This window comes from Pyrus communis, chromosome 2 (genome assembly GCF_963583255.1).
Source record: "Pyrus communis chromosome 2, drPyrComm1.1, whole genome shotgun sequence".
Classification (NCBI taxonomy): domain Eukaryota; kingdom Viridiplantae; phylum Streptophyta; class Magnoliopsida; order Rosales; family Rosaceae; genus Pyrus; species Pyrus communis.
In genome coordinates this window covers 31,164,953-31,187,862 of record NC_084804.1, presented here as the reverse complement: position 1 = coordinate 31,187,862, position 22,910 = coordinate 31,164,953, and the positions used below count along the sequence as shown (strand labels likewise).

The 22,910-nt window shown below is 38.5% G+C and overlaps 2 protein-coding genes and 1 long non-coding RNA gene across 3 annotated transcripts in view; 2 read left to right on the top strand and 1 right to left on the bottom strand.

Moving 5' to 3' along the window:
- Window positions 1–5,623: 5,623 nt before the first annotated feature.
- LOC137725407 (dicarboxylate transporter 2, chloroplastic-like) lies at window positions 5,624–10,686 on the bottom strand. Its single transcript, XM_068464073.1, has 4 exons — window positions 9,722–10,686; window positions 8,190–8,503; window positions 6,545–6,993; window positions 5,624–5,905 (listed from the first exon to the last, which is right to left on the bottom strand). Exons 1-4 carry the CDS (start codon window positions 10,535–10,537, stop codon window positions 5,790–5,792), a joined length of 1,695 nt encoding a protein of 564 aa, XP_068320174.1. The 5' UTR covers window positions 10,538–10,686; the 3' UTR covers window positions 5,624–5,789.
- A 6,454-nt stretch (window positions 10,687–17,140) lies between these two features.
- On the top strand, window positions 17,141–21,569 carry LOC137724325 (CCA tRNA nucleotidyltransferase, mitochondrial-like). Its single transcript, XM_068463070.1, has 11 exons — window positions 17,141–17,442; window positions 17,599–17,729; window positions 17,835–17,952; window positions 18,145–18,200; window positions 18,518–18,567; window positions 18,656–18,754; window positions 19,379–19,488; window positions 19,647–19,774; window positions 19,903–19,969; window positions 20,119–20,202; window positions 20,816–21,569. Exons 1-11 carry the CDS (start codon window positions 17,152–17,154, stop codon window positions 20,825–20,827), a joined length of 1,146 nt encoding a protein of 381 aa, XP_068319171.1. The 5' UTR covers window positions 17,141–17,151; the 3' UTR covers window positions 20,828–21,569.
- Window positions 21,570–21,577: 8 nt separating this feature from the next.
- LOC137724334 (uncharacterized) overlaps window positions 21,578–22,910 on the top strand; it is a 2,324-nt gene continuing 991 nt past the window's right edge. Inside the window, exons 1-3 of the long non-coding RNA XR_011067368.1 lie at window positions 21,578–21,946; window positions 22,526–22,623; window positions 22,704–22,910. The exon at window positions 22,704–22,910 is cut by the window's right edge and continues 16 nt beyond it. This is a non-coding gene — a long non-coding RNA (uncharacterized lncRNA). The remainder of the gene's footprint in view (window positions 21,947–22,525; window positions 22,624–22,703) is intronic.

The following is a 22,910-nucleotide window of genomic DNA, read 5'->3' as shown; positions in this document are numbered from 1 at the left end:
AATTAATAATTGTAATCAGATTCAAAGAAGGCTCCATAAAGATCTGGTAGAAATTGTTTAAGGTGGCTCATTCAAGTTAGGCGGTCCAAAACAAATGTTACGAGGGTCTTATGCAACTTAAAATCTTGACAAAGAAAATGTTGTAAAAAGAGTCAGATCTGCGCATTCAAACTTGATGGGATCAGTTCCCTTGCTGCAAAAAACCCATCCAATCAGAACAAAATCTCTAAACTTTATCCTTCCCAATTTCTCCTCCACCTCCAAACTCAAAACCTCATATTAATGACAACCTAATTAACACTAATTACAATTAAAGATGCTAAATTTAAGCTAAATCAAGATTAGACTGATGAGATGACCTAAAATCCTCCCAAGATGAAAGAGTTACACTTCGCACACAAATCTGTTACGTGTAGAAGGGCATGACAGTTTTTTAGATCATATGGATGGAGTTAAACAGAATGAGTTTTTAGGATTATTCAGGGTAGATGAAGTTTTGGATCAATTTAGCTTTTGGTCCCCACCCCCACCCCCGGCAGATTCCTTTCTTGGTTATGCACAGAGTAATTGATTATGATATCCATTGTCACATTACACTTTCAACTTTTAAAACCTAGATATAAATTTGATTGGATAAGATTACCTTTGTTGTCTTTAGCAGAGATAGTCCTTGACCTTCAATCCCAGAAGTCACCCTCAGTGCACCAGATTTCTTTACGATTTACCTCTGTTATATGCTTCTCAGATCCTAATTTGAAACCTTTAACAAATATGGCAATGAAAATAAATTAAAAATTGAAAAAATGAACAGAAATATAATGGATGTCTCCGGATTGCAAATCAATATGCTTGGAAATACTTCAGAGTATATGTGAAATACAAGGACTTCTACTCAACATTTGGATGCGAAAACAAGCTAAAAAAATCAGAAAATCCACCAAATCAGCAAGAACAAACATGAACATCCCAATATATTGAGCACATATTATATACATCAGAGGTTAAAGAACCTATAAAAAAAATAAAAAAAAATAAAAAGGTTCAAGAATTAACCTGAACTGGCAACGGCGATGGAGTGTTGGTGATCGAGACGGCGGTGATGTCGTCGGGAAAGAGAGAACGAGAATCGGGAAGATGGGTGGTGCGAGACTGCGAGTGCCTGGCTCTAGGATGAGATGTCGAGGAGAACGAAGAAGATCAGCCGTGGTGGACCTGGTGGTCGTCACTCGTCAGGGCGAGGTCAGTCGGAAGAGGGGCTCAGGACGAGGTCAATCGGAAGGGAGGTCAGTCGGAAGGGGTGGTCGTCAGGGCGAGATCAGCCGTGGAAGGGAGGGGCTCAGGCCGAGGTCAGTCGGACTTCAGAGACGGAGAGGTTGAGCCGTCGAGGTTGAGGTCGAGTTTGTCGAGAGAGAGTAAAGACTCTCACTGAATCATATTCAATTAGGGTAAACACCGACGGTCATGATTGGAAGATATGTTTATTTTCAATCTGGACCGTCCATTTCAATTAAAAACGGGCCGGTCCGGGGCCCCGTTTTTCTATAAATCTGGAACCGGCCCGACCCTAGAATGCCATTACCTAGGCCCGCCCCGCCCCGTTTCCCCTATTTAAAAACAGGACCCGCCCCGTACCCGCCCCGAACCGCCTATACCCGCCCCTACCCGCGGGCCCAAGACCCGTTTGCCCAGCCCTACCTTCTAACGCTCAAATCCTAGATTTGTACAAAAGACATAAGCATTTGTGCATATGACCCTTTGTTTTAATGTTGATTTGTGTGTTTATTTGTTCTTATGTTATGTGTCTTAAGTTGTGCAGGGGTTGTGCACATGAGTTGAGTCATGTCAGAGGTGTGAGTGGATTTGCAATGGTCATCTTACTTATTCCTATTTGTTGAGTAATCGAATCCAAAAGGAGCAACATACTCCATCTTCTCTCTTCATTGATCAACTAAATCAATTCTTCTATGATTTTCAATTTTTAATTTTTAAAATCAAAGCCTAATTCGAATACAAAAATCAAGATGACAAGGTTTTGAGTTTGGATGTTAATTTGATGAGTCATGAAAAAAAATTGGTGTTGAATCACTAATGAGATGAATAAAGAAAGTTTAAATTTAAATTCTTTTAGAAATGTGGCACTGTTCATTTACTATTTTTCTTAAAAAAGGGAAGACTGTTCATTTGTTGGTTTTTTTTTTTTAAATAATTAAAAATAAAGAAAAGAGAGACATTACAAGGGATCAAACACGCAATTGCATACACTTTTTTTTGTCAAACAATAAGATTTTGTTAGATTAGATGTTAAATTAGCCATTGAACTCACACCGTCATGCAATGACTTAACATTTTTCCACCACTGTAGTCTAGGGCCACTTACGCTAAAGAAACACTTTGATTATTATTACTCATCTTGTTTTCTATTTATACAAATATAACATAAACTCATATAAAAGTACTCTAATATTTTTGGTTCCCCCAATTTTTTGGGGCCTCGGACAGTCACCTTGCTTACATTGAGCCAGAGCTGGCTATGAACTCCACCGTACAACTCAAGCCTCTAACATCAAGAAGAAGGTCATGGAGGTTGCTGAAATGGTATGGACTGCCATGATGTGGCCATCACCCTATTCACCACCCACAAAGAAGAATTGCAAGCTTTACAAGTTGAGAATCGGCGTATGAGGAAAAACACATGAGCAGAAACAAGCTCTGTGAAACCATATCTAAATTCTTAACCCTCTCCTTTGTTAGAAGATTGCCCTCCTAATGTAATTTCAAGTTGAGTCCATTTTTTATTCAATACAATACCAATTTGATCATTGGGTTCTATATTATAGAATCTATGCTTGAAATTAGATATTGAGGCAACTATTAATGTTGACCATAATATATCAAGTTGGTGGGTTTTGACTAAAATCTATGTTTCAAAAATTAATTGAGGCTTAATGGAAGTGACATTTTCAATAGGTTAGATACTTGTTTGGAATGTCTAAAAATGTTGAAACCAATTCGAATGACACTAAAAGGTTAGGGGTTTTAGGTACTTAATCCTTTTTTTATTTGAACCTTTTTCTTTTAAGTTGTTTTATTTTTTTCCAAAAGATAAACTTATTTTAAGTTAATTATCAAATATTTTTATTCGATTATTAATATTTTTTTTTGTCAAAATAATATAATTTTAATACAAAAGGTATTTCAGCATAATTGATGTCAAATTAATCTTCCTCCCCATACACTATAAGGTGTCAACGTAATTTTGGCCTCTAGGTCAAATGGTGCTAGAGCATATCATCGGTGCCTCAAGGAATGCATCGTAGGAATTCGAACTAAGGTTGGGGATTCTAAATCTTTGTTTGTTTTGTTTTTTACTATACTAGCCCCTTGGGGTTGATAATTACAGTACTTACCAACAGTTGAAAGAATTGCACGTGAGGGTGTAACTGATGAGGCTAACAAAAGTTGAACACTTGATTCAAGTGTTTGTCCTTGATGGATTTGGGCTTTGCAAACAAATGTGAATAGACACATGATTTAAGTGGTCCACCCCTCAAAATTAGGTTACATCCACTGAGTTTCTTTTATAGATTGAGAATAAGGTTACAAATAGCGCTCGGCTAGAATAGTACAATTTTTATCTCAATTCGTCCGACCCATTCTAAAGAGTACTTATCCTTCTTATACAAGTTGTCCTGTGAAACCTTTAGGTTCGAATCTATCACTTCCTTTGCATTTAATGTGCCAAATCTACATATTAGACGTGCTAGTTGTCCCTTCATTCTTTGGCAGACATGTGGCAATAAGGGGACATTGGAGCAAGTTCACTTGTGTCCTTTTTTGGGATAATGCGGTCGAGCGCCTTGCTTAGCCTAGAGTTAGTAGGAACTTGTACCCGAGTGTCCTACATGTCAGCCTTTATGTCCCTTCGTAAGCCTCTATTCTAGCCACCATGTGGATTAAGGTTGACGTCTGACTAGGCTTGCTCCTTTTATTTTTGGGACCTCGTACCTTAAAGCTGCCAATGGTCAACTTACCTTTTGATGCTCGGAAAGCGCTTTATGGAGAAGTGTTCAACTTGATTGTTGACACGACACTCGGAGACCAACTCATGGGCCCCCTTGAAGTACTCGGCTTCACCTTTCTATACTCATTGGGCCTTAATTTTAGTGTTCCTTTAGGCCCGTGTTTCTTCGGCCTTGTCAGGGTCCAAAAAGACCCTACATTAATAGAGGGGAAATAGGAGGGTTTGAACATAAGACGCAGTAAGTTGAAAATGAATTCCCAAATCACCAAAGGCAATCCACCATTAGATTTTTCTTAAGGAAAACTAATGAAAAAAACTTCAAAAATTTGAGTTTTAATCAAAATGACAAAAATGTGTTGCAAGTGAATAATAGGTACCAAAAGTGACTTTTTAGAGTAAAAATATCATTTTTATTAAAAGTGAATAGTACCGGAAGTATTTCGTTAAAACTCTATTTTTCTTATGACTAGATAGAGTGTCATTATAAAGAGATTTCACCGTAATAGTAATTTGCTAATAGATTTCAATTTTTCGGTTAATTTGTATTAATCCTATTATAGCAAAATTAGTAATTTTGAAACCCCATCAATTTAAATCTCATCGCCAACTGCTAGTGATAGATTGCCTTGTTGGACATTGTTTTTTGCGTTCAGATCATTCCACTCATGTGTAGTTTAAATTAGTAATATCGCATGTATAATAAAAATAAAAAATAAAAAACTAAAACTCAACACCAACTAATCCCATAATACCCAAAACAAGGAACTCCAAAATCTCATCATCTTAAATCCCTTCACTCTCTTATCCCATCATCAGCAAATTCCTTAATATAAATCCTCCATCCAAGAGAACCTCCAGGGTATGTTTGGGTGAGATACTTTTAAACTCCAAGGAATTTGTAGAAAGAGATGAAGAAATGGATCACGAAGAGTTAGATAGGAAGGACACCACGTGATAACTACCAAGCATTCTTTTGCAAATCTCTTTCACGTGTTTTTATAATACGTATATGGTGTATTTTTAATCTCTCGAATACCTAGTTTTGCAAATCTCTTTGAATGAGGGAAATAGTTTTGCACTGGGCAATCAAAAGATCCCTTCGCGTCAACCCACATTTGAAGGGGGTCATTGCTGGATTAAAGAAGGTTGTATTGTCTGCCCACCCGTCCCTTCTTTGTCCCCCAACGATTTTGACTAATTTTTTCTCCTGCGCAAGTGGCTCTTGTAATCGATGAACCTCAGCATACTCCTGGTTACGCCGACATTCATATATTAGATATTGCATCAATAGTTCGCACATATTGTTATACCAATACATCAGTATAACGTGTTAAACGATCTGGATATTCAATCTCAATCGTCATTCGTATCGTTTGAGTTGCTCCATGTATTGAATTCTGGTCACGCGCAGGAGAGAAACTCAGGATTCCAAACCTTTAGAAAGGTATGAGAATAACTTTGTAGCAATGCTAGCCCTTTTCAAGTCCGGGAATGATGCTCGGAATCTCATTGACCATAGCAAGCATTTCACTGGAATTCCTGTTTAGATTGCGAGGAACTCGAATAACAACATCAATATGAGAAAGGGTAACCCATGATCTGTAAACCTATGGTTTCACAATTTTTTATCGGCTTCCGCCAGAAGGATGATATAACAGGGAAGACCAAAACAATAGTTCACCTCTCAATGACGGCCTCAATTCTGCCCTGAAAATAATGATATAACAGGGAAGACCAAATAATCTACTTACAAGGAAACTGAAGAAAATCAGTAGAGGCCCAAAAATTTCCACCAGAAGGATCCTACTATTGCCCAGATGACAGCATTAACAAGAGCCATTATAAAGCCAACTTTGAACACATCAGGAAGATCAACATAACCAGCTGTTGGAAACAACAAACAAAATCTTATCAGTAGTCGCCCGAAACAGATTCTGATAAAGACAATCCATTTTTTTTTCATGTTCTTGACTTCTGAGCGCTTTTGTCAAAACAATAAAGGGGGAGAGGGAGAGAGCAAGGGTCATACAAATAGAGGAAGGTAAATAAAAAAATTTGAGGCGATCAAAATGTAAGCAAAAGATTTCAATTTCACATCAACTTATACAACACGCCAATTTCATGTTGTAACCTCATGCTAACTCCTTCAAACTTTCTATCCAAAAAATGAAACCGAGTCCTTTCACTGCTGAATAATCCTAAAATTTGCCTTAAAAAAGTAAAAAATATCCCTGAATGAGCGACGCACATGCCATGTTTTGAATGGAGAACTTGGCAGGGTGAGGTTGTCATGGGTTTTGAAAAATTAACAGGACATCTTTCTTAAATTTCTTTTTCTGAGGTGACAATGAAATTTGTACATAAATTCAAGAGACATACAGACAATTTTCCCTAATTTTAAAGACCATAAAATAATAAAATGAAGCAACTGTCACTGAAAAGGAAAATGAACACTACAGAAATGTAATTGTTTACGGAAAAAAAATTCCAAACTTATGAATGGGATGTTGGAAGGGGGCATACCTCCGTAGTATACAGCAGCCTGACCACTGCTATAATGTGTTAAAGCCCCAAACAGATTTGTATTGTAAGCTAAAGCCAACGCTGCCAAAACACCAGGTACCCCAGCTGCCAAGTTCATGGCAAGAAATGCAGAGTATAAAGCACCCACATGACCGGTTTGACTTGCAAAGAGGTAATGGATGAAGAAGTAAGCTGCCTGAAGAACGCCAAATGCAGCTGGCCAGCTTAAAGAGTAGGACTGAAGCGTCTTGGCTACACTACTAGACATCCAATTTACAATACCAAGATTTGTCAACTGGCCAGCCATACCGACTAGAACAGAAAACCAAGCCAATGTATCCCATGCTGATTTTTCACTTAAGCAGTCATCCCAATCAAGGACTCCTAACAAAAGGAGTACAGATAAGCCAATCATTGCAGTTACAACGCTTGCTAAACCAAGAGCATCTCTGCAAGGGAACAAAGAAAGGAATTGGTGAATCAGAAGATTTAGAACCCTAGTAGAACAAAATGCATTCCCAGGGAAATCATGAACAGAAGTTACACACACAGACACACACAATGTGTTTGCTACTGTCGACCATCACTATAAGAATATGTGGTTTGGTTGAAAATGTTGCACTAAAGGACTCTTTGGATAAAATTATATAACAAAAAACTAAATAAACATTACTAATGACATAATTCGACATTGTATGGACTACATGAGGGCACACGCAATACATCTATAAGTCCAAACAATCAAGGTCATATGGTCAAAACTACTAGCCATCATCCTTGAACTCACAAGTCAAATTCTTTGGTAATAGCAAGCTTTTGAAAGTAAGACATTGAATAGGCATGCTTTCTTGTTATCTTCTGTTTTTCCCTTTGCTGTATGTGAAGAATAGTTACAGAATATTCTACTCAATATGATTAGCAAGACACCAAAAGACACAGCTGGCAAAGTGAAATGGACAGACAAAACCCAGTATTTCAGATATGAAAGAAAACTTTGAACAAGAAATTCTTCAAGAAAGGGTAGCCAAGTGCACCAGGTTTGGAGAGGTCTAATGTACCCAACTGTACAGAGGCTATTTCCTATTTCATAATGTTATGCCAAAGTAGGTAACATTTGAAGAGTCACTTTCTTAAGGGAAAACAACTATATTGATAGATGAAACATATTGAAGTAAGCACCTCAATAGGTAGGTTTTATCCTATTAAGAAACGTTACCTCTTTGATAAAAAAACGTTACCTCACCTCTGGTGACTACAACCAGTAACATTAAGGATAATAACACTTAAAAAAGTTCATCCTGTTCAAACTGTAAATAAGTTTGTGGAGATACAGGTCGAGGAAATTCATCTTCTTTAACCCCCAAAAGAGTCATATTTACAAAATTATGTTTGACCAACTAAAGATGCCCTTGAGAAATAACCATTGCTGGGAACAGAAACAGGAGATTAAATGAAAGATAAAAATCTCCATTAAAAATCTCAATGATTGTAATTATATAGTCCATGGAAACATCCCAGTATCCCAAGCAAAGTCCTATTCTTGGTGAAAAATTTATCAGATTGCAAAAAATAAGGATATGCAATTATGGTCCACTGGACATGTAAAATTAATAGTAAATAGTCCAAAGCCAGAAAAGCTACTTACCCGAAGACCCACAAAGAGACAGCAAGAAGCATTGTACAAACCATAATGAATTCATTCTTTGTGACGGGACCCATATTCTCCAATTTCTTTGTAGCCATGGCAGGGGCATCAGGTGTGTCTTTGGTTTCTGGAGGAAATAGCTTGTATAAAACTAGCGGAGTAGCTAGAAGGCAGACAAATGCTGGTAAACTAGCAGCCTTGAACCAAGAAACCCAAGGGCTTGAAACAATCACCCCAAGTTCCTCAGCTAATTTAAGGCACAGCAAATTTTGAGCTGCAGCCGTTAAGAAAAGAGCACTAGAATTACCAGCGGACTGTCACCCATCAGAAAACACAGATGCATGAGTCACATGATGACACAAATAACATATATTAATAGAATCAGCAAGGAAAGAATATTTAATACAGTAATACATTATGCTGAATTAATGCAATAGAGAAAATATAAAAAACTGTTGTTTAGTACATTGGATCTCTTAATTCACACATGAGAGCTCCTACCCTTCTTTCAACAAACAATTGTACGGATAATAAGCAAGATTTAAATCCAAGTTTGATTAGAGAAGCTAGTGTGCTATGTAGCCGAGGTTTACTTTATAGTAGGCCCCAACTCAATGATTGCCCAAGAATTAGACCAGAAGTGGTTTTATTTACTTTTTATTTTAAAAGGACATCCACCATTTACGAGTCCAGAGATTAATTGACAAGTGGGAGGAAACATTTCACTACTGGCTACTAAGAACCTATCAGAACTCTTTTTAGGGAGAGTAAAGAAAAAGAAGCCAGAAGGTTATGAAACAAAGGTTAAAGGATCTATATTTTTAAATACAATCCACTGATGTAGGGCATGACTAGAAAGAGTTTTATGCTCTTCTCTGCACTTTGGCTAATTACCAGGGAACTTAAGCTTTTTGTTTTCAAACAAACACACAGGAGGAGACAAAAGTTAAAAATATAAAGCATGGTACAGCAACGAAGAGAGGGAAAAGGAAATTCTCTTGTGTATAACTCAACAACGACTAGAGCAAAGGAGGAACAATGACGAAAACGCTATTCTCAGGTAATTCAACAATAATAAAGTGAAGCGCAGTTGTTTTTCGAAGAAAAAGGAAAAGTTCTCTTCCCATCAAATTCAGCATAAACTAAAGGCAAAGTGCAAAGAACAGTTAGACAATAACTCCCCACCCTCCTCCTCCCCCTGCAGAGCTCTAGTTTTCTTCGTCCTGCATCCGTGGGTATTGTACATCAAGAGCATTTCGTTTTCCATATTTTTACCACAACTTTTGGTTCAAATAAAGAGAAGCACTGAATTAAGATATACAAACAACAGCTTAAGTAAAAGTGCAAAAGAAATCTCCTCCTAACTGAGTTTATCTAAGTGAGATCATTCACAATACTACAGGTATCCAAAGAGACAATCAATGAAAGATCTTATCGAGTCCGTACCCCATATATGAAATACTGAAGAAATCCATTGGTTAAAGATGTAGAATTCATATATCTACAAATTAGGGAACTGAACGAGCACCAACCTGAAACTGAGACATAATCAGATAAGAACCAAGCTTTCTTTTGGAGGGGTCACCCGGTTTACTCCCGCCGGAGAGGGACAACGACTTGATAATGGGCAAGAAAACACCGCCAGCCCTGGCCGTGGTACTCGGCATCGCCGGAGCAATTAGTGCCTCGCTTATTGTCAGCCCATAAGACAATCCCAGTGTGCTCTTCCCCAACCACTTGACAAAGTAGGTTGCAATCCGATCCCCCAAGCCCGTCTTCACGAACCCGCGAGCGAAAAAGAAGGAAATGACAATCAACCAGATCACCTCATTGGTAAAAGCACTGAAGGCCGTCGGGAAGGACAGAGTTCCGGTCACAACGGAGGTGGTGAGGCCAAGAAAGGCCCAAGCGCCGACGGGTAACGGGCTCAGAACCAGGCCAGCAATGGTGGATAGGAAAATGGCGAGCAATTGCCAGGCTTGTGGGGTGACTTGGACTGGTTTGGGGACGAAAAAGCGGACCACAATGCCTATGGCGATGGAGATGATGAAGGGGATTGGTTTGGCGCCTTGAAGCGGCTGTGCCGGCGGTGGTGCAAGAGTGGTTTGGGGCAGTGCGGATTGAGAGGCTTGGATTGGGAAATGGGTTTTTCTGGGTTTTGAGGAATGAGACAAGGAGATGAAAGGTTTTGAGGGCAAGAGGGATGGTGATCGGAGGGTGGGGAGTGAGGAAAATGATTGGATGGACGGTGGGGATTTGACGAGGGGTTTTGAGCAGCGGAATAAGGAAGCGCGGGAAGAGAGAGGGAAGGTGGAGGAGGAGAGAGAGTGGAGGGCGAAGCTCTCCATTGTCGCCAACTCTTTAGAGAGAGAGCAATGAATGAGAAATGGAATGAGAGAGATAGAGAGGGAGGATTTGGTGTATTTTGTGGGAGAAGGGCGGAGCTTCCAAGGGCGGGAGAGAAAGAGGCGGAGACGCAGAGGGCACTGAGTATCTGAATCTGATCCTCATGTGAGTGAGGAGGGAATTCAATGGAATTTTAATTTTAATTTTAATTTTAATTTTCCTTTTCTTTCTATTTTTTATTATATGCCCTTTTCTTATATGTAAAAGTTTAAAGGAGTCTAACCCCAAATCGAGTGGGCATCAATTGATTTCAACGGTTTTGATGGCTTTGGTTTGGACCGTTTGGTTGGATTTTTTTGGGTTCATTTTTACATTCGATTAGTAATAATGTGGTTTAAATTCGTATTTGATGAAAATCAAAACTAAAATCTTTCACTTATAATTGAAAAGCAATACTACTAAACCGTAGTATTAAGTGACACTTTGTTGAATTTTAATCTAGTTGAATAATTTAAAAATCAAATCGAACTGATTTATTTTAATTTAGTACAATTTTGACTTTTGATAATTTTAAAATTAATTAAAATCAAATTGAACAATTATATATTTTTTAATTATTATTTTACTTACTTACTAATATTAATATATTGTAAATTATTTGAAGGTGCTACTACTATGCAAATATTATAAATGTCAACCAGTTATACGTTATTTATAATAATGATTAATAATTAGAAGATTTGTTGATATTATATCCCTATGTAGGGGGTGGGCACTGTCCGGTTAGGCCTAGTTATCTCTCAAATCAGAACTAGAGTTGAAAAATATCAACGGTTCAGTTCAGTGTGTTCCACTCAAATTTGTTACTTCCCTGTTTTTATGCCCACCCCAAGTTAGTTTTACTCCGCCGCTCAGCACTACGGTTTGGTGGTATTCCTCTTTACTTGGAAGTGAGAAAGGTTTTAGGTTCGAATCTTGTGGATGCTGAATTCGATACCAAATTAGGTTGCCCATTGTGTAGCTTAGCCAAACTCCCTCTTTCCCTAGTGTAAAAATATCGATGTATTTAAAAAACAAAAAAGGTTAGTTTTACTCCATCCCAGTATCGATCTCGAGCATACCATACGTACACAAACTTGTGCCAGCAAGAAAAATAAATTCAACTAATGACTAACAATACTACTTCTTGCAACACTCATAAATAAAATAAAATAAATTCTAATATTGGTAAACCATTAAAAATACATCAAGCAGAGCTTATAAAAAAGAAAAAACCATGTTTGGGGTATTATGAGATGGAGGCTACATGTTGGGATAATGGATGAGGAGAAGAACTGAAGAAAGAAAAATGAAGAAGAGAAGAACTGAAGAAAATGAAAAAGTGGTGCGGCGCAAAAGAAGAGAGGAAGAGATGACAAAAAACCAATACTGCCAGCTTTAAACATCAGGGTATAGCTATGGCTTTCATGCTTGGACTTAATTAAATTTCATTTGGGTCTATATATAAAATGGGTTAAGTGAATTGGGTGCTTAAAAAAAAAAAAAATTAAACGGTTTGGTCTGGTTCTGGCGGTTATGCAAAGATAAGAATCAAAACCGATATGAATAGGTCGATCCAGTATTTGAACCTAAATTGACTTATTTTGATAAAAAAAAAAAATATATATATATATATATATATAATTAAAATAAAAAAGCTCTCTCTGAAAGAGCACCAAACCCTAGCTTCAATGGCACTGCTGGCCCTTGCTATGGCTTGGGCTGGCGGCACCCTCTCCTCTCTTCCTCCTAGTCTCTTCCCCACCCTCTTACACCTTCCACAACTGTCTTTCTTGTTGTCTTCTTATTCTGACACGCCTTGATCCCAATACTCCCCGAATACCAGGATAGGCACGTGCTGGCCAACATCCGAGGGTGACGAAAGCCATTTATTGAGTGTAAATGCTGAAAACAAGGGGTAGATAAGACTTATAAATATAAAAGAATAATGAATATACATTTAAGGAACGTGTTTCGAGCATACAACTAACTAGAACACTAAAAGAAATAATATAAAATTGATTGAAACAAAGGATGGATCCTACACCGAGAGGACTCAAAGATGCCGATGCGGAAGTGCCTTGATGTCGGGATTGTATGCCTTGATTCTAAGTCCTAAAGGGGACGCAAAACAAATATGAGTGGACCAAGTTGATATATATATATATATATATATATATAAAATAAAACAATTATCAACATACTAACCCCCAGGTTTAGGTTTTATGAAAACACATATATCATGATAAAATAGGTTTTTTGAAACCTAGCATGCCGTGCAATGTCTCAAAACATATCTCGTATATATAATAATCACTAGTGAATGTCCAATAACCCTCAAGGCCTCATGCCAACTCCCCGCCTATGTGCCATTTGCCAGAGGAAAATCACCCCCAAGCCCCGTGCCAACTTCCCGTCCTTGTGTTAATTGCCAGAGGAAAAACACTTCAAGCCCTATGCCAACACCGTAATCGTTGTTTGGGACGGACCAGAATCTATCATCCTGTAGCAGAATTGGGACCACTAGGTAAGTACAAAACCATTGAACATACATATATTGAAAAGCAACTTCATAGTATAAGGTCATCCATCATCTATACTATAAAGAAGTGTTCGAAACATGTTCTAAATATTATATCGTCGTCCATCAGATATTCTATAAAGAACACGGGTTATAAGAAAAATAGTAATAATTCAAATTAGCCTGAGTAAGCATGTTATCTCGTAAAACATTTTGTAAAATGTAATCATTAAATCATGTTTTTCATGTATGCATTTCTACTATTAAAACATGCATTTTTAGAAGGGGTTCACTCACTGTACACCATTGGTGCAAAGCCGTACCAAACAAGAATAACGGAAATGCCACTATTAAATTCACCTATGCACATAAAGGGTACATTTAGTCAACTCTACTCAAACAACTTAATTTGGGAAAACGGATGTCAGAAATGGGTTCAGGACGTCGAAATTAGCCTATGAGGGGTCCCAGACGAAAACCCGAGGGTGCGTTTGTTGCACCGGACTGTCTCGGACTGGATTAGCTTCAAGGACTAAGCTGGACTGGCTTAGACTAGACTAAGCTGGACTAGCTTAGTGAAGCGTTTGGTGCAGTGTCGGACTAAGGCATGAACCTTCTTTTTGTTTTTGTTTTTGCTTTTTTTTTTTTTTTTGAAAATTCAATTGTTTTTCAAATTTTAATTCATATTTACTAATATTTTACAATTATTAATCTACAATTTTTTTTTCTCACTCACCCTCTCTCCACTCTATGTATCTTTCCTTTCAGTATCCCATCGTTTCCCTCGAATTAAACTCTACTCTGCATCTCTGTCCTCTCTCTCTCCCTTTCCTTTTTCTTCTCCCAATTTCAAGTTTTGTCAAACCTTTTCTTTCCCTTTCCACCTCTTGCCCTTCTCTTTGGGTGTTTTGCAATTCCCAAATGTGGTATTTTTGCAATTCCCAGATTTGGGATTTTTGCAATTCTCAGAGGCTTGGTGAGGTAACTGGTGGGGAGTCGGGGTTTGTGGAGTTGGGGGAGTGAAAGACAACGGTGGCTTGGGGTTGGAACGCTTAGATTTCTTGTGGGGCTGCATGACCCTCTTCGAAGTCTTTGTCATGGCCGTTCCGACTTCACTTGTAGAAATTCTAGATAGACTTGGATTTCTTGGATTTGTTTCCGTCAAACCCAGTTGAAGGCGAACGCAAGAGACGGTCTTTGTAGTTCGAAGCATTTTGGGGGGTCTCGCTAAGACCTCCTAGCGAGGTCGTTAGTCCTTGCGAGTCCCATCTAATCTCATTAAAACTAGTCCCTGCCAGTACCAAACACGAGACTGGACTAAGTGTTAGTCCAGTCCAGTCCAGTGATAGCTAGTGAGGGCAAACAAACGCACCCGAAAAGTCAACGGTTAGACTGGGTCAAAGTTAACGGGTCTGGGCCTAAAGGGTTTGGGTCTAATGGGTTTTAGGGTTTAAAGGGTATTGGGTTTAGGGTTATGGGGTTTAACGGGTTAGCTTAGGATGCATTGACCTAAGGCCCTAAAGGAAAATCGCCCAAAGGCCTTTTGGGTTTTTTAAAAAGAAATGGGTTTAGGGCTTGGGCTTAGGGCCCCCAACAACACGGCCCAAAGGCCCTTAGAACTGAAATGGGAAAATGGGTTTGGATTCAGGGCCTTCACAGATGAGGCCCAAGGCCTTTAAAACAAATAATAAAAATATACTAAAAAAAAATAAAATAAAATAAAAGAAGGTTGGGCTGGGCTTGCCAGGAATGGCCCGAAGGCCTTAGACTTAAAAGGATTTGGGTTTGGGGTAATTGGGCTAGGTCTCAGCCCAAATGGGTTTGGGTTTCAAGGCAAACGGGTTGGGTTGACTTGTTTTCAGGCCAAGCTCTTGGTTAGTTTCTAGGTTGATTTTCCAAGGCTCATAACTTCTTCGTTACTCAACCAAATCGAGTGATTCAAAAACGAAAGTCATATTTCTCGAAGAGATGAAGAGAATGGTACCTTGCATGACAGCTAACTCGGCGTGGTTTGGCCTGAAAACACCTCAAAAGCCTCGGAGGTCGCCGGAAATTGGGTAAGATTCAAATGGATATAACTTCTTCAATACTCAATGAAATTGGGTGAAACAAAAGGAAAGTTGTAGTACTCGCGCGAGACGAAGAGATTGATACCTTGCATGCCGGCCAACTCGCCATGATTTGGCCAGAAATTACCTCAAAAGGGGCGATGCTCGTCGGAAAATTTGGAAAAGCTACTCTGAGATATTTTCTGCGATTCACACTATACACCACTTAAAACAACCTTTGATCTAACCCTAACACACAACCCAAGGGTTTCTAGAAGCTTACCAACATTTATGAAACACGTCGGAGAAGATGATGAATAATGATAACTTCACTGTGGGGCTCCAATTCTCGACCTGGGGTTTTTTGGGGCTCTTCCATCCAGGTGTGCAGGTGGTGGTGCATGTTTGTGATCACAAAGAGGAGGATGGTGGGTTTGTAGAGTGATGAAAGCTCGAGGAGAGGGAGTTCGAGAGTGAAGAGAGGGAGAAAGGTGAATGAGTTGTGACATAAAAAAGAGAGAGAGAGAGAGAGAGAGAGAGAGAGAGAGAGAGAGAGACTTTTAGAAAAAATAAAAGAAAAGGGGAAAGGGAACCAAGGGACAAAACAGGGGGTGGGCCCCTTGGGCTCACCAATTAAGAGCCAAAAACCAATTTTAAAAGAAAAAGATCTAGCCCAAGGTGAAATTTCACGAAAATACTCCCTTTGTTCCGATAAAATTGAGACGGGTTGTTACATATTCTTTCCTCCTTTCCCCCACCCTTTTCTAGCTCCCACCGTTACAAATTGGCTCCGCCGGTTTGTGGTCCTTGGCATGCCTTTTTGGCGTTCATCACCGCTCAGATCTCTCCCTACTTCTCACCCAGAAAATGCTTACTGCCTCCCCCTTTTCCCTTCACCTTTGCACCCATTTTTCCGTCCTTCATCTTGCTCCCAGTCTTATTTTCAAACCCATAATCACGATTTATATCTTGGAGTTTTGGGCTCTATTTTGACACAAGACTCAACCCTCCCAGCCCACTGCCGAACCGGCTTGCGGGAAAATTTGGGCGAAGTGTGGAACGATTCACTTCGGAATAAGGGTGTTTTACACACCCCCTTTGCCCTCGCCCTCCTCTTGTTACGTTTTGTGACCTTCCTTGCAGGTGTGGATGTGGAGGCTTTGTTTCTTTGTGGGCGGATTTTGTCGTATACTCTCAGATCTAGTTTATGGTTCGGGTTCTCTTTTTCTTTTAGGGCAGCGATTTTTTTCGCAGTGGAAGCAACGACGGTCTTTTGGATGCTAAAGATTAGGGTTTTTGTTGCTTTTCTGCTTTTGCTACCTACGGGCCTAATGATGTATGGGCCTCCCTTTGTGTTTTGGGTTGGTGCTCTACTTTGCTTGGGGCTGTTTTATCTTTTATGTCCTGCTTTGTTTTATGTAAGGTTTTGTGTTTTGTTTGGACCTAAGCCCATTTTTCACAAGTTGTAATTTTCCTTACATTAATGGAATGTTTCTTCAACCCAAAAATAAAAAAAAAAAATGAAAATTGACTTATTTTGATCAACACGATTTTTTATGGTTTATTTTGTCGCGGTTCGATTCAGTTTTGTGATTCCACGGTTTTTATGCCCACCCCTATCCCTATGCGAGATTGTAAACTCTGAGCTCCAAACTAATTCCTTCGTCCCATTCATATCCCAACCAAAGCAAACCACTAGATGTCAACTAATTATACTAGTAAACAGGATACCTACAATGAGTTAAGGTCCTCATTTTGAAGATTTTTGAAGATCAAATGTATATTAACTACAAAATAATATTAGTTTAGATTTAAAAACTTAAAATATTTGACAACTTATATTTAGCGCTTGTGAGGACCAAAAGTGACGGTTGATTCAAGGGACAGATGCCACCTGATCAGACTACAGGTTTGGCACAGACAATTGCCCACATCGCAATCGAACTCCAAACAATGAAATTAGCCCACCCGCTTCCTACCCTTTAAATTAAGCTCCATACTCCAAAGCATGAGACTAGCTTTCAAAACCGCTTTCACCTGCTGCCACCCTATCTTTCTTCCCGCGCTCCGTCGAACCTTCCACACCCGTAATCTTCCCACCAAAACCCTAACCTTAGGGTTCGGGTTTTACCCTTGCAGAGCAATCATGGCGGTGCCGTCTCGCCCGCCCGTACAAGTCAGGGACAACGTCCAACTCAATGAAACAGAGCAGAAAATATTTGACCGGCTACTCGGGACGCTCCGCCGTTTCGGCCTACAGAATCAGCTTCGCGTTGCCGGCGGATGGGTCCGCGATAAGGTGCGTGCGTGCCTATTCATGAAATCCCGTCAGTATATATATATATATATATATATGTATGTATGTATATATGTATGTATGTATGTGTGTGTGTGTGTGTGTGTGTAAATAGATTTTGGGTTTGAAAATCGTGTTTGGGAATTGGGGTTTCTGCAGCTTCTGGGAAAGGAGTGCTATGACATTGATATTTCCTTGGACAACATGTTGGGGAGTGAATTTGTAGACAAGGTTCAAGACTATTTGTTGCACGTCGGGGAAGAGGCTCAGGGAATCGCTGTAATTCCATGGTATATGGCTCTGGCTTTGCCATTTCTTATCTCGGTAGACTCCATTTCAGTGTTTTTTTTTTCTTTTCATAATTTGATGTAAAAATCGTTAATGTTTTGGTGTAGCAATCCTGATCAATCCAAACATTTGGAAACCGCGAGGATGCACATATGTGATTGGTGGATTGATTTTGTCAACTTAAGGTGTGAAGAGTATTGTGAGAATAGCCGCATTCCTACTGTGGTAAATACTTTTGCATTGATTAGTGTTTGTTGGTCTCTTTGTATTCCTTTCATTTTAGGAATAACTTTATCTTGTTAGTTTTTCCCTTATTAGCTGGACAAACAGTTAGTGAAACTTGCTGAATCAACTTTGAAGTCTAGTCTAGCCTAGTCTTGTTAAATTTATAATTTATAATGCACTTTGTTTTTACAGCATAAGTATGGGACACCCGAAGAGGATGCATATAGGAGGGATTTAACTATTAACAGGTGAATTCTCCCTAAGAATCTTCTGGAACTGAAATAGGATGGTTAAATGAGAACTATACTGCTCTGTTAGCATCTATTTGTAACTAATAACTCTACTTCTCTTGCTACAATTTTTTGTATATTTGATTGGTAGACTTCTGTTAATGTTTTAAAAAACTAGTATTGAGACTAGCCTAGGCGGTTTTTGGGTGGGGCTATCAAGAAACTCCTTTGCCCAGGGCACCTGAGGCGATGGCCTGGGTGAGGCTATCCATGGAACGCATTGGCTTTGCCTTTTAAAACATTGGTTCTTAATGGGATTTCCTTTTGTTGGACAGCTTATTCTACAATTTAAATACAAGCTCAATTGAAGATTATACCAAAAGAGGTTTGTTTTCTGCATATGGCGCGTTCTCTACTGTTTTGTCCTATTACCTAGAATCGAAGTTATTTTGATGTTCATTTGTATTTTCCAGGAATTGAAGATCTTACATCTGGTGTAATAGTGACTCCTCTACCACCAAAGGCCACATTTATGGATGATCTGCTACGAGTTCTTGGAGCTATCTGTTTCGGTACTTGTTTCTTTATCTTTTTCTAAATTTTCTGCACATTCAGCTCTCCATGGCTGATTTTTCAGATTTGTTTTGTGCTAACCTTGTTTGAACTTTGGTATTTGTTGGTGTTCACTAGTCATAATAGAGCCTTATATGCTACTTTTTCTCGTCTTACCCAATTGGTTTGACTTTCTCTTCTGCCTATATTAACATTATGGTATAAAACTGAATTCTAAAAGCTCCTCTACATTCATAGGGTGGTATTATTGCATTTTGCCTACTCTATTTGTAACATTAGAATGTTTTAGTAATAATAGTTGTTATATATCCTGCAACATTGATTATCTTAAATTTTACTAGTCTCTCATCGAAGATTTCTGTTAACTGCTGCATACTAGGCAGAGGATATGTTGTCATATATACTTGCACATTGAGATTCTCATGCATCTTCTAGTAGTCTTAAGTATCTATTTACCCTATTCTGCCTTTTTGAAGTTCATATTGGCGTGGCTTCTTAGCTGATCATGTTTGCTAGCAACAACATCCTGCGTGAACTTTTCCGAGTAAACCAAGATTCTCTTTCACAGAACTGATTACTTGGAAACATCTCCAAAAAATTGAAATATCTGGTCTTGAGCTCAGTTGCAAGGTTTGGATTCATATTAGATGAAGAACTAAAGGAAGCTGCTGCCTGCGATGAAGTGAAAGCTGCTCTTTCAGTTAAAATTACCAGAGAGCGCATTGGCACTGAAGTAAATTCCTGTTTTTACATGCCTCAAGTGGTGATTGTTTGATTATAATTTGATTTATGATAACACTGTTCTAGCTCTTTTACTGGAAAAACTCATCCTGGGTCCCAAAGGTACAGGGGAATTATCTCCTCATTTTTCCCTTGTTTCTCCTTTTTCAGATTGACGTAATGATCTCTGGGAATCAACCTGTCCAAGCTATGGCCTATATTAGTGATTTGAAGTTATTTTGGGTCGTTTTCAGTCTTCATATGAAGCATGAGCCTGAAGTATCGGAAGGATGGGACAGGTATGGTTGCTCAAGGAAAAAGATAGTTTCCAAGCGTGGTTATTTCTATAACATCATGCATGGGTGGGTAGGTTGAATGACAAATAAATCTTTCAATGGTAATTCATTATTTATTTCACCCAATGTAGGCTTTGTGTTTCTTACTTGGTGGCAACGTGGAACCTCATTCAATTAATTGGCCTGTCTAACTTTACTGTGAGTGATAAGGACCTAAAATTCAACAATATTCTTGCTTTTCTCCTATATACCTTGCAGTGGTCAGTGTGTTAATTTAAATTCTGCTTGTGTATTTTATTTTCTTGCGTATTGTTTTTAATACCGTCTCGTCTGACTTGTGAATTTAGGATAAACAAAGAAGGCTTTCTTTGTATGCTGCTATGTTCCTTCCACTTAGGAAGACCATGTATAAAGATAACAGAGGAAAAAAGGTATGGTTCCTTTGGTTTGGTATATCATGTGTTTGATGTTTCCTGAGATAATTATCCATGTTTTGTGTATGAGATTGTAAGCATACTAGCATTGAGCCTTTTGCATTGCAGTTGTGCAACTTTGTGCAAAGACGGCATGCTAGTTTGTAGCAAAATGTGCAATCAGGAATGTTATTGGAGATATTACCAATAGAGGCAACTAGGGCTGAGCGTTTTAGACCCAAAAATTGATCAAACTGGACGGGATAGCTTGGTGTGATTTTTATTTTTGCATTTTGGTGAAAAACTGGACCAAACTGGTGAACGGAATCGCTTCATTTTAAATTTGACTTCTCCATTTGGCGCATTTATGTTGGCCTGTATATATGTATAATCTTACTGATGTCAAGTTTTAGGGTTAATGATTAGCTGTTTGTAACAAAAAGTTAAGGGTTAATTATAATTAGTGTTTGCAGAAGAAAAATTTAAGTTTGAATCATCATGGGATAAATATGTCTGAAAGTTAGCATGACTATTCTTGGAACATGTATATACTTGTAATACCGCATCAAGTCCACTTCACTTGTTCGTCAACCTTGAATTCTGATTCTAAATATCTGTTCTCAAATTTCAGATTCCATGGTGAACTACATTTTCCGGGACTCCCTTAAGCGAAAAGCCAGTGATGCTGAAACAGTGTGTTTGAGTCCACTTCTCTCCCCCTTTTTACACATTATGTGGAAACACTAAGCTGGTAATTATATCAAGACTTCGTGATCTGCACGTTTATATAAATATGTTTGCCGATTTTCATTGTTACAGGTTGTTAATGTACACTTTGCCATGGAAAAGTTTTTGTTTTTGATTCCTTATTTTGCATCAAATGAGGATGCACTCGTTTCTGATGTTAATTGGGCAAGAGAATCTGTTGATGCACCTCTTACTTCAAAACCCTGGCTATTAACAGGTATGAGGTTTCTGTGTCCTTGCTGTGTTTTGTTAGAAAAATAAACTGCACAGTTAAGGTCATTTTTGAATCCTTATTATGCATTGTGATATATCTTTCATCAATCTGCATTGAGTTTTGGGGTGTGTGAATATAATCTCTCTAGGTTTATTGACAGTCATAACTGTCTTTTGTTTTGTGCTATTTGTGGGTTTTCAACTCACAGGGGATCGAACCCCTGAACCTGTTACCCTCCCTCACCACTTGGGCTAATCCCAAAAGATTCAAAATTTGTTTGTTTTGTTGTACTTTCAGAATTTGTTTTGTAACTGCAGATGTTGTTCTCCCTTGTGCTTTTTGACAACAATTTCTCTGAAAGCTGGTATGTGCTTAATAGAGGGATTGCATATGTGGTCACTGCAATTTCCATAATTTGATTAATTCTTTGGGAAATCCTACAGGATATAGATTTGTGTGTCTTGAACCTTATGATTATAAAAGTCAATTTGAAGCTTTTTAATTATAGCCCAACCATCTGTGTATTTCTTTTATGTAGCACTTCTTGCTTTGATTATGGACTAACATGTACTCTGCTTGATTCTTTTGTCATTTAATGTTCTTATTGTTCGTTTTGCATTGTCAACCATCCAGGATTTCTTCTACGAGAAATTAAAGATTTTTGGAGAGTTGCCTTGCTAATGTCTACATTGTTATATCCCCCCAACATCGATTGTACCAAAGATCTTCTAAGTAAGAACTTTGAACTGGAAAGACGAAGAGGCTTATTTAAAGCAGCTGAAGATGCCATACTTAAACTAGGTATCGAAAGGCTCTTTTAACAAACATTTATTTTTCATATGATTATGTTTATTAGTTTTGAAATTAATTTGGACGCTGCCAACTTTCCAATCTACTTTAGTTTACTCAGGTTACCTGATTTTATTGGTCCAGACTTCTGCTGTCGCTAAGGGTTTCAATTTGAAAACAACGCTTCGTGAGTAGAGATCTGTCGGTGTCATTAACTGTTAAACATTATCTCCATTCTTTCTATGCCAGAATGTGCTGTCATTGGGAGAGTAAATTCAACAGGATGAACTTTAATAATCTCTATTCTTCTCTTATATAGTATAATTCCACTCGTTCTATATTTCCCGTAAAAATGTCCCAAAATCACTGGGGAAACTTAAATGGCAATCTCAGGTGGCCTCAAATATGGTATATAAATGTGCTTGACTATGTGTGTGTGTTTATGATATTTTGTAGGATCTAGTGTAGATCTTTTCCTGGGATTCAATGCCTAACCAGTTTGTTTAGTCCCAAGTAGATTGCCTTTAAGATTTGCTTAATCCTTGGGAAACAGCTCAGATGCCATTTCTGATGTTTATTCTGGTGCAATAGGTCTTGCTAAAGTCTGGGATGTAAAACCACTACTGAATGGGAAGGAGATCATGAATGTTTTGCAGCTCAAAACTGGAGGACCACTTGTGCGAGAATGGGTAAGCAATATAATTCTGATTCCAGCACCGAAAAAAGTTGATATGGAACTTCAAACGCTAATGTATCCCTTACTTGGCAGCAACAAAAGATACTTGCATGGCAGCTTGGTCGCCCTTCAGGGACTGCAGAAGAATGCCTCAACTGGATGTGGAAAACACATTGTTTGAAGATGATAGATTGATTGCTGAGATCAATATCTGTAAATTCGGATCCCTGCAGTGAGTTATATCCGGTTCACCATTTACAGAAGTGACCATGCTCAAGAGTTTGCAAAAGCACCAGGACA

Coding starts and splice junctions, on each gene's coding strand:
- LOC137725407 (XM_068464073.1), bottom strand. CDS start 10,537: ATGGAGAGCTTCGCCCTCCACTCTCTCTCCTCCTCCACCTTCCCTCTC. Junction 6,994..8,189: donor GTCTCTTTGTGGGTCTTCGG/GTAAGTAGCTTT, acceptor GTTCCCTTGCAG/AGATGCTCTTGGTTTAGCAA. Junction 5,906..6,544: donor GGCTGCTGTATACTACGGAG/GTATGCCCCCTT, acceptor TGTTTCCAACAG/CTGGTTATGTTGATCTTCCT.
- LOC137724325 (XM_068463070.1), top strand. CDS start 17,152: ATGAGACTAGCTTTCAAAACCGCTTTCACCTGCTGCCACCCTATCTTT. Junction 18,568..18,655: donor TGAAGATTATACCAAAAGAG/GTTTGTTTTCTG, acceptor TGTATTTTCCAG/GAATTGAAGATCTTACATCT. Junction 19,970..20,118: donor TTGGCCTGTCTAACTTTACT/GTGAGTGATAAG, acceptor TTGTGAATTTAG/GATAAACAAAGAAGGCTTTC.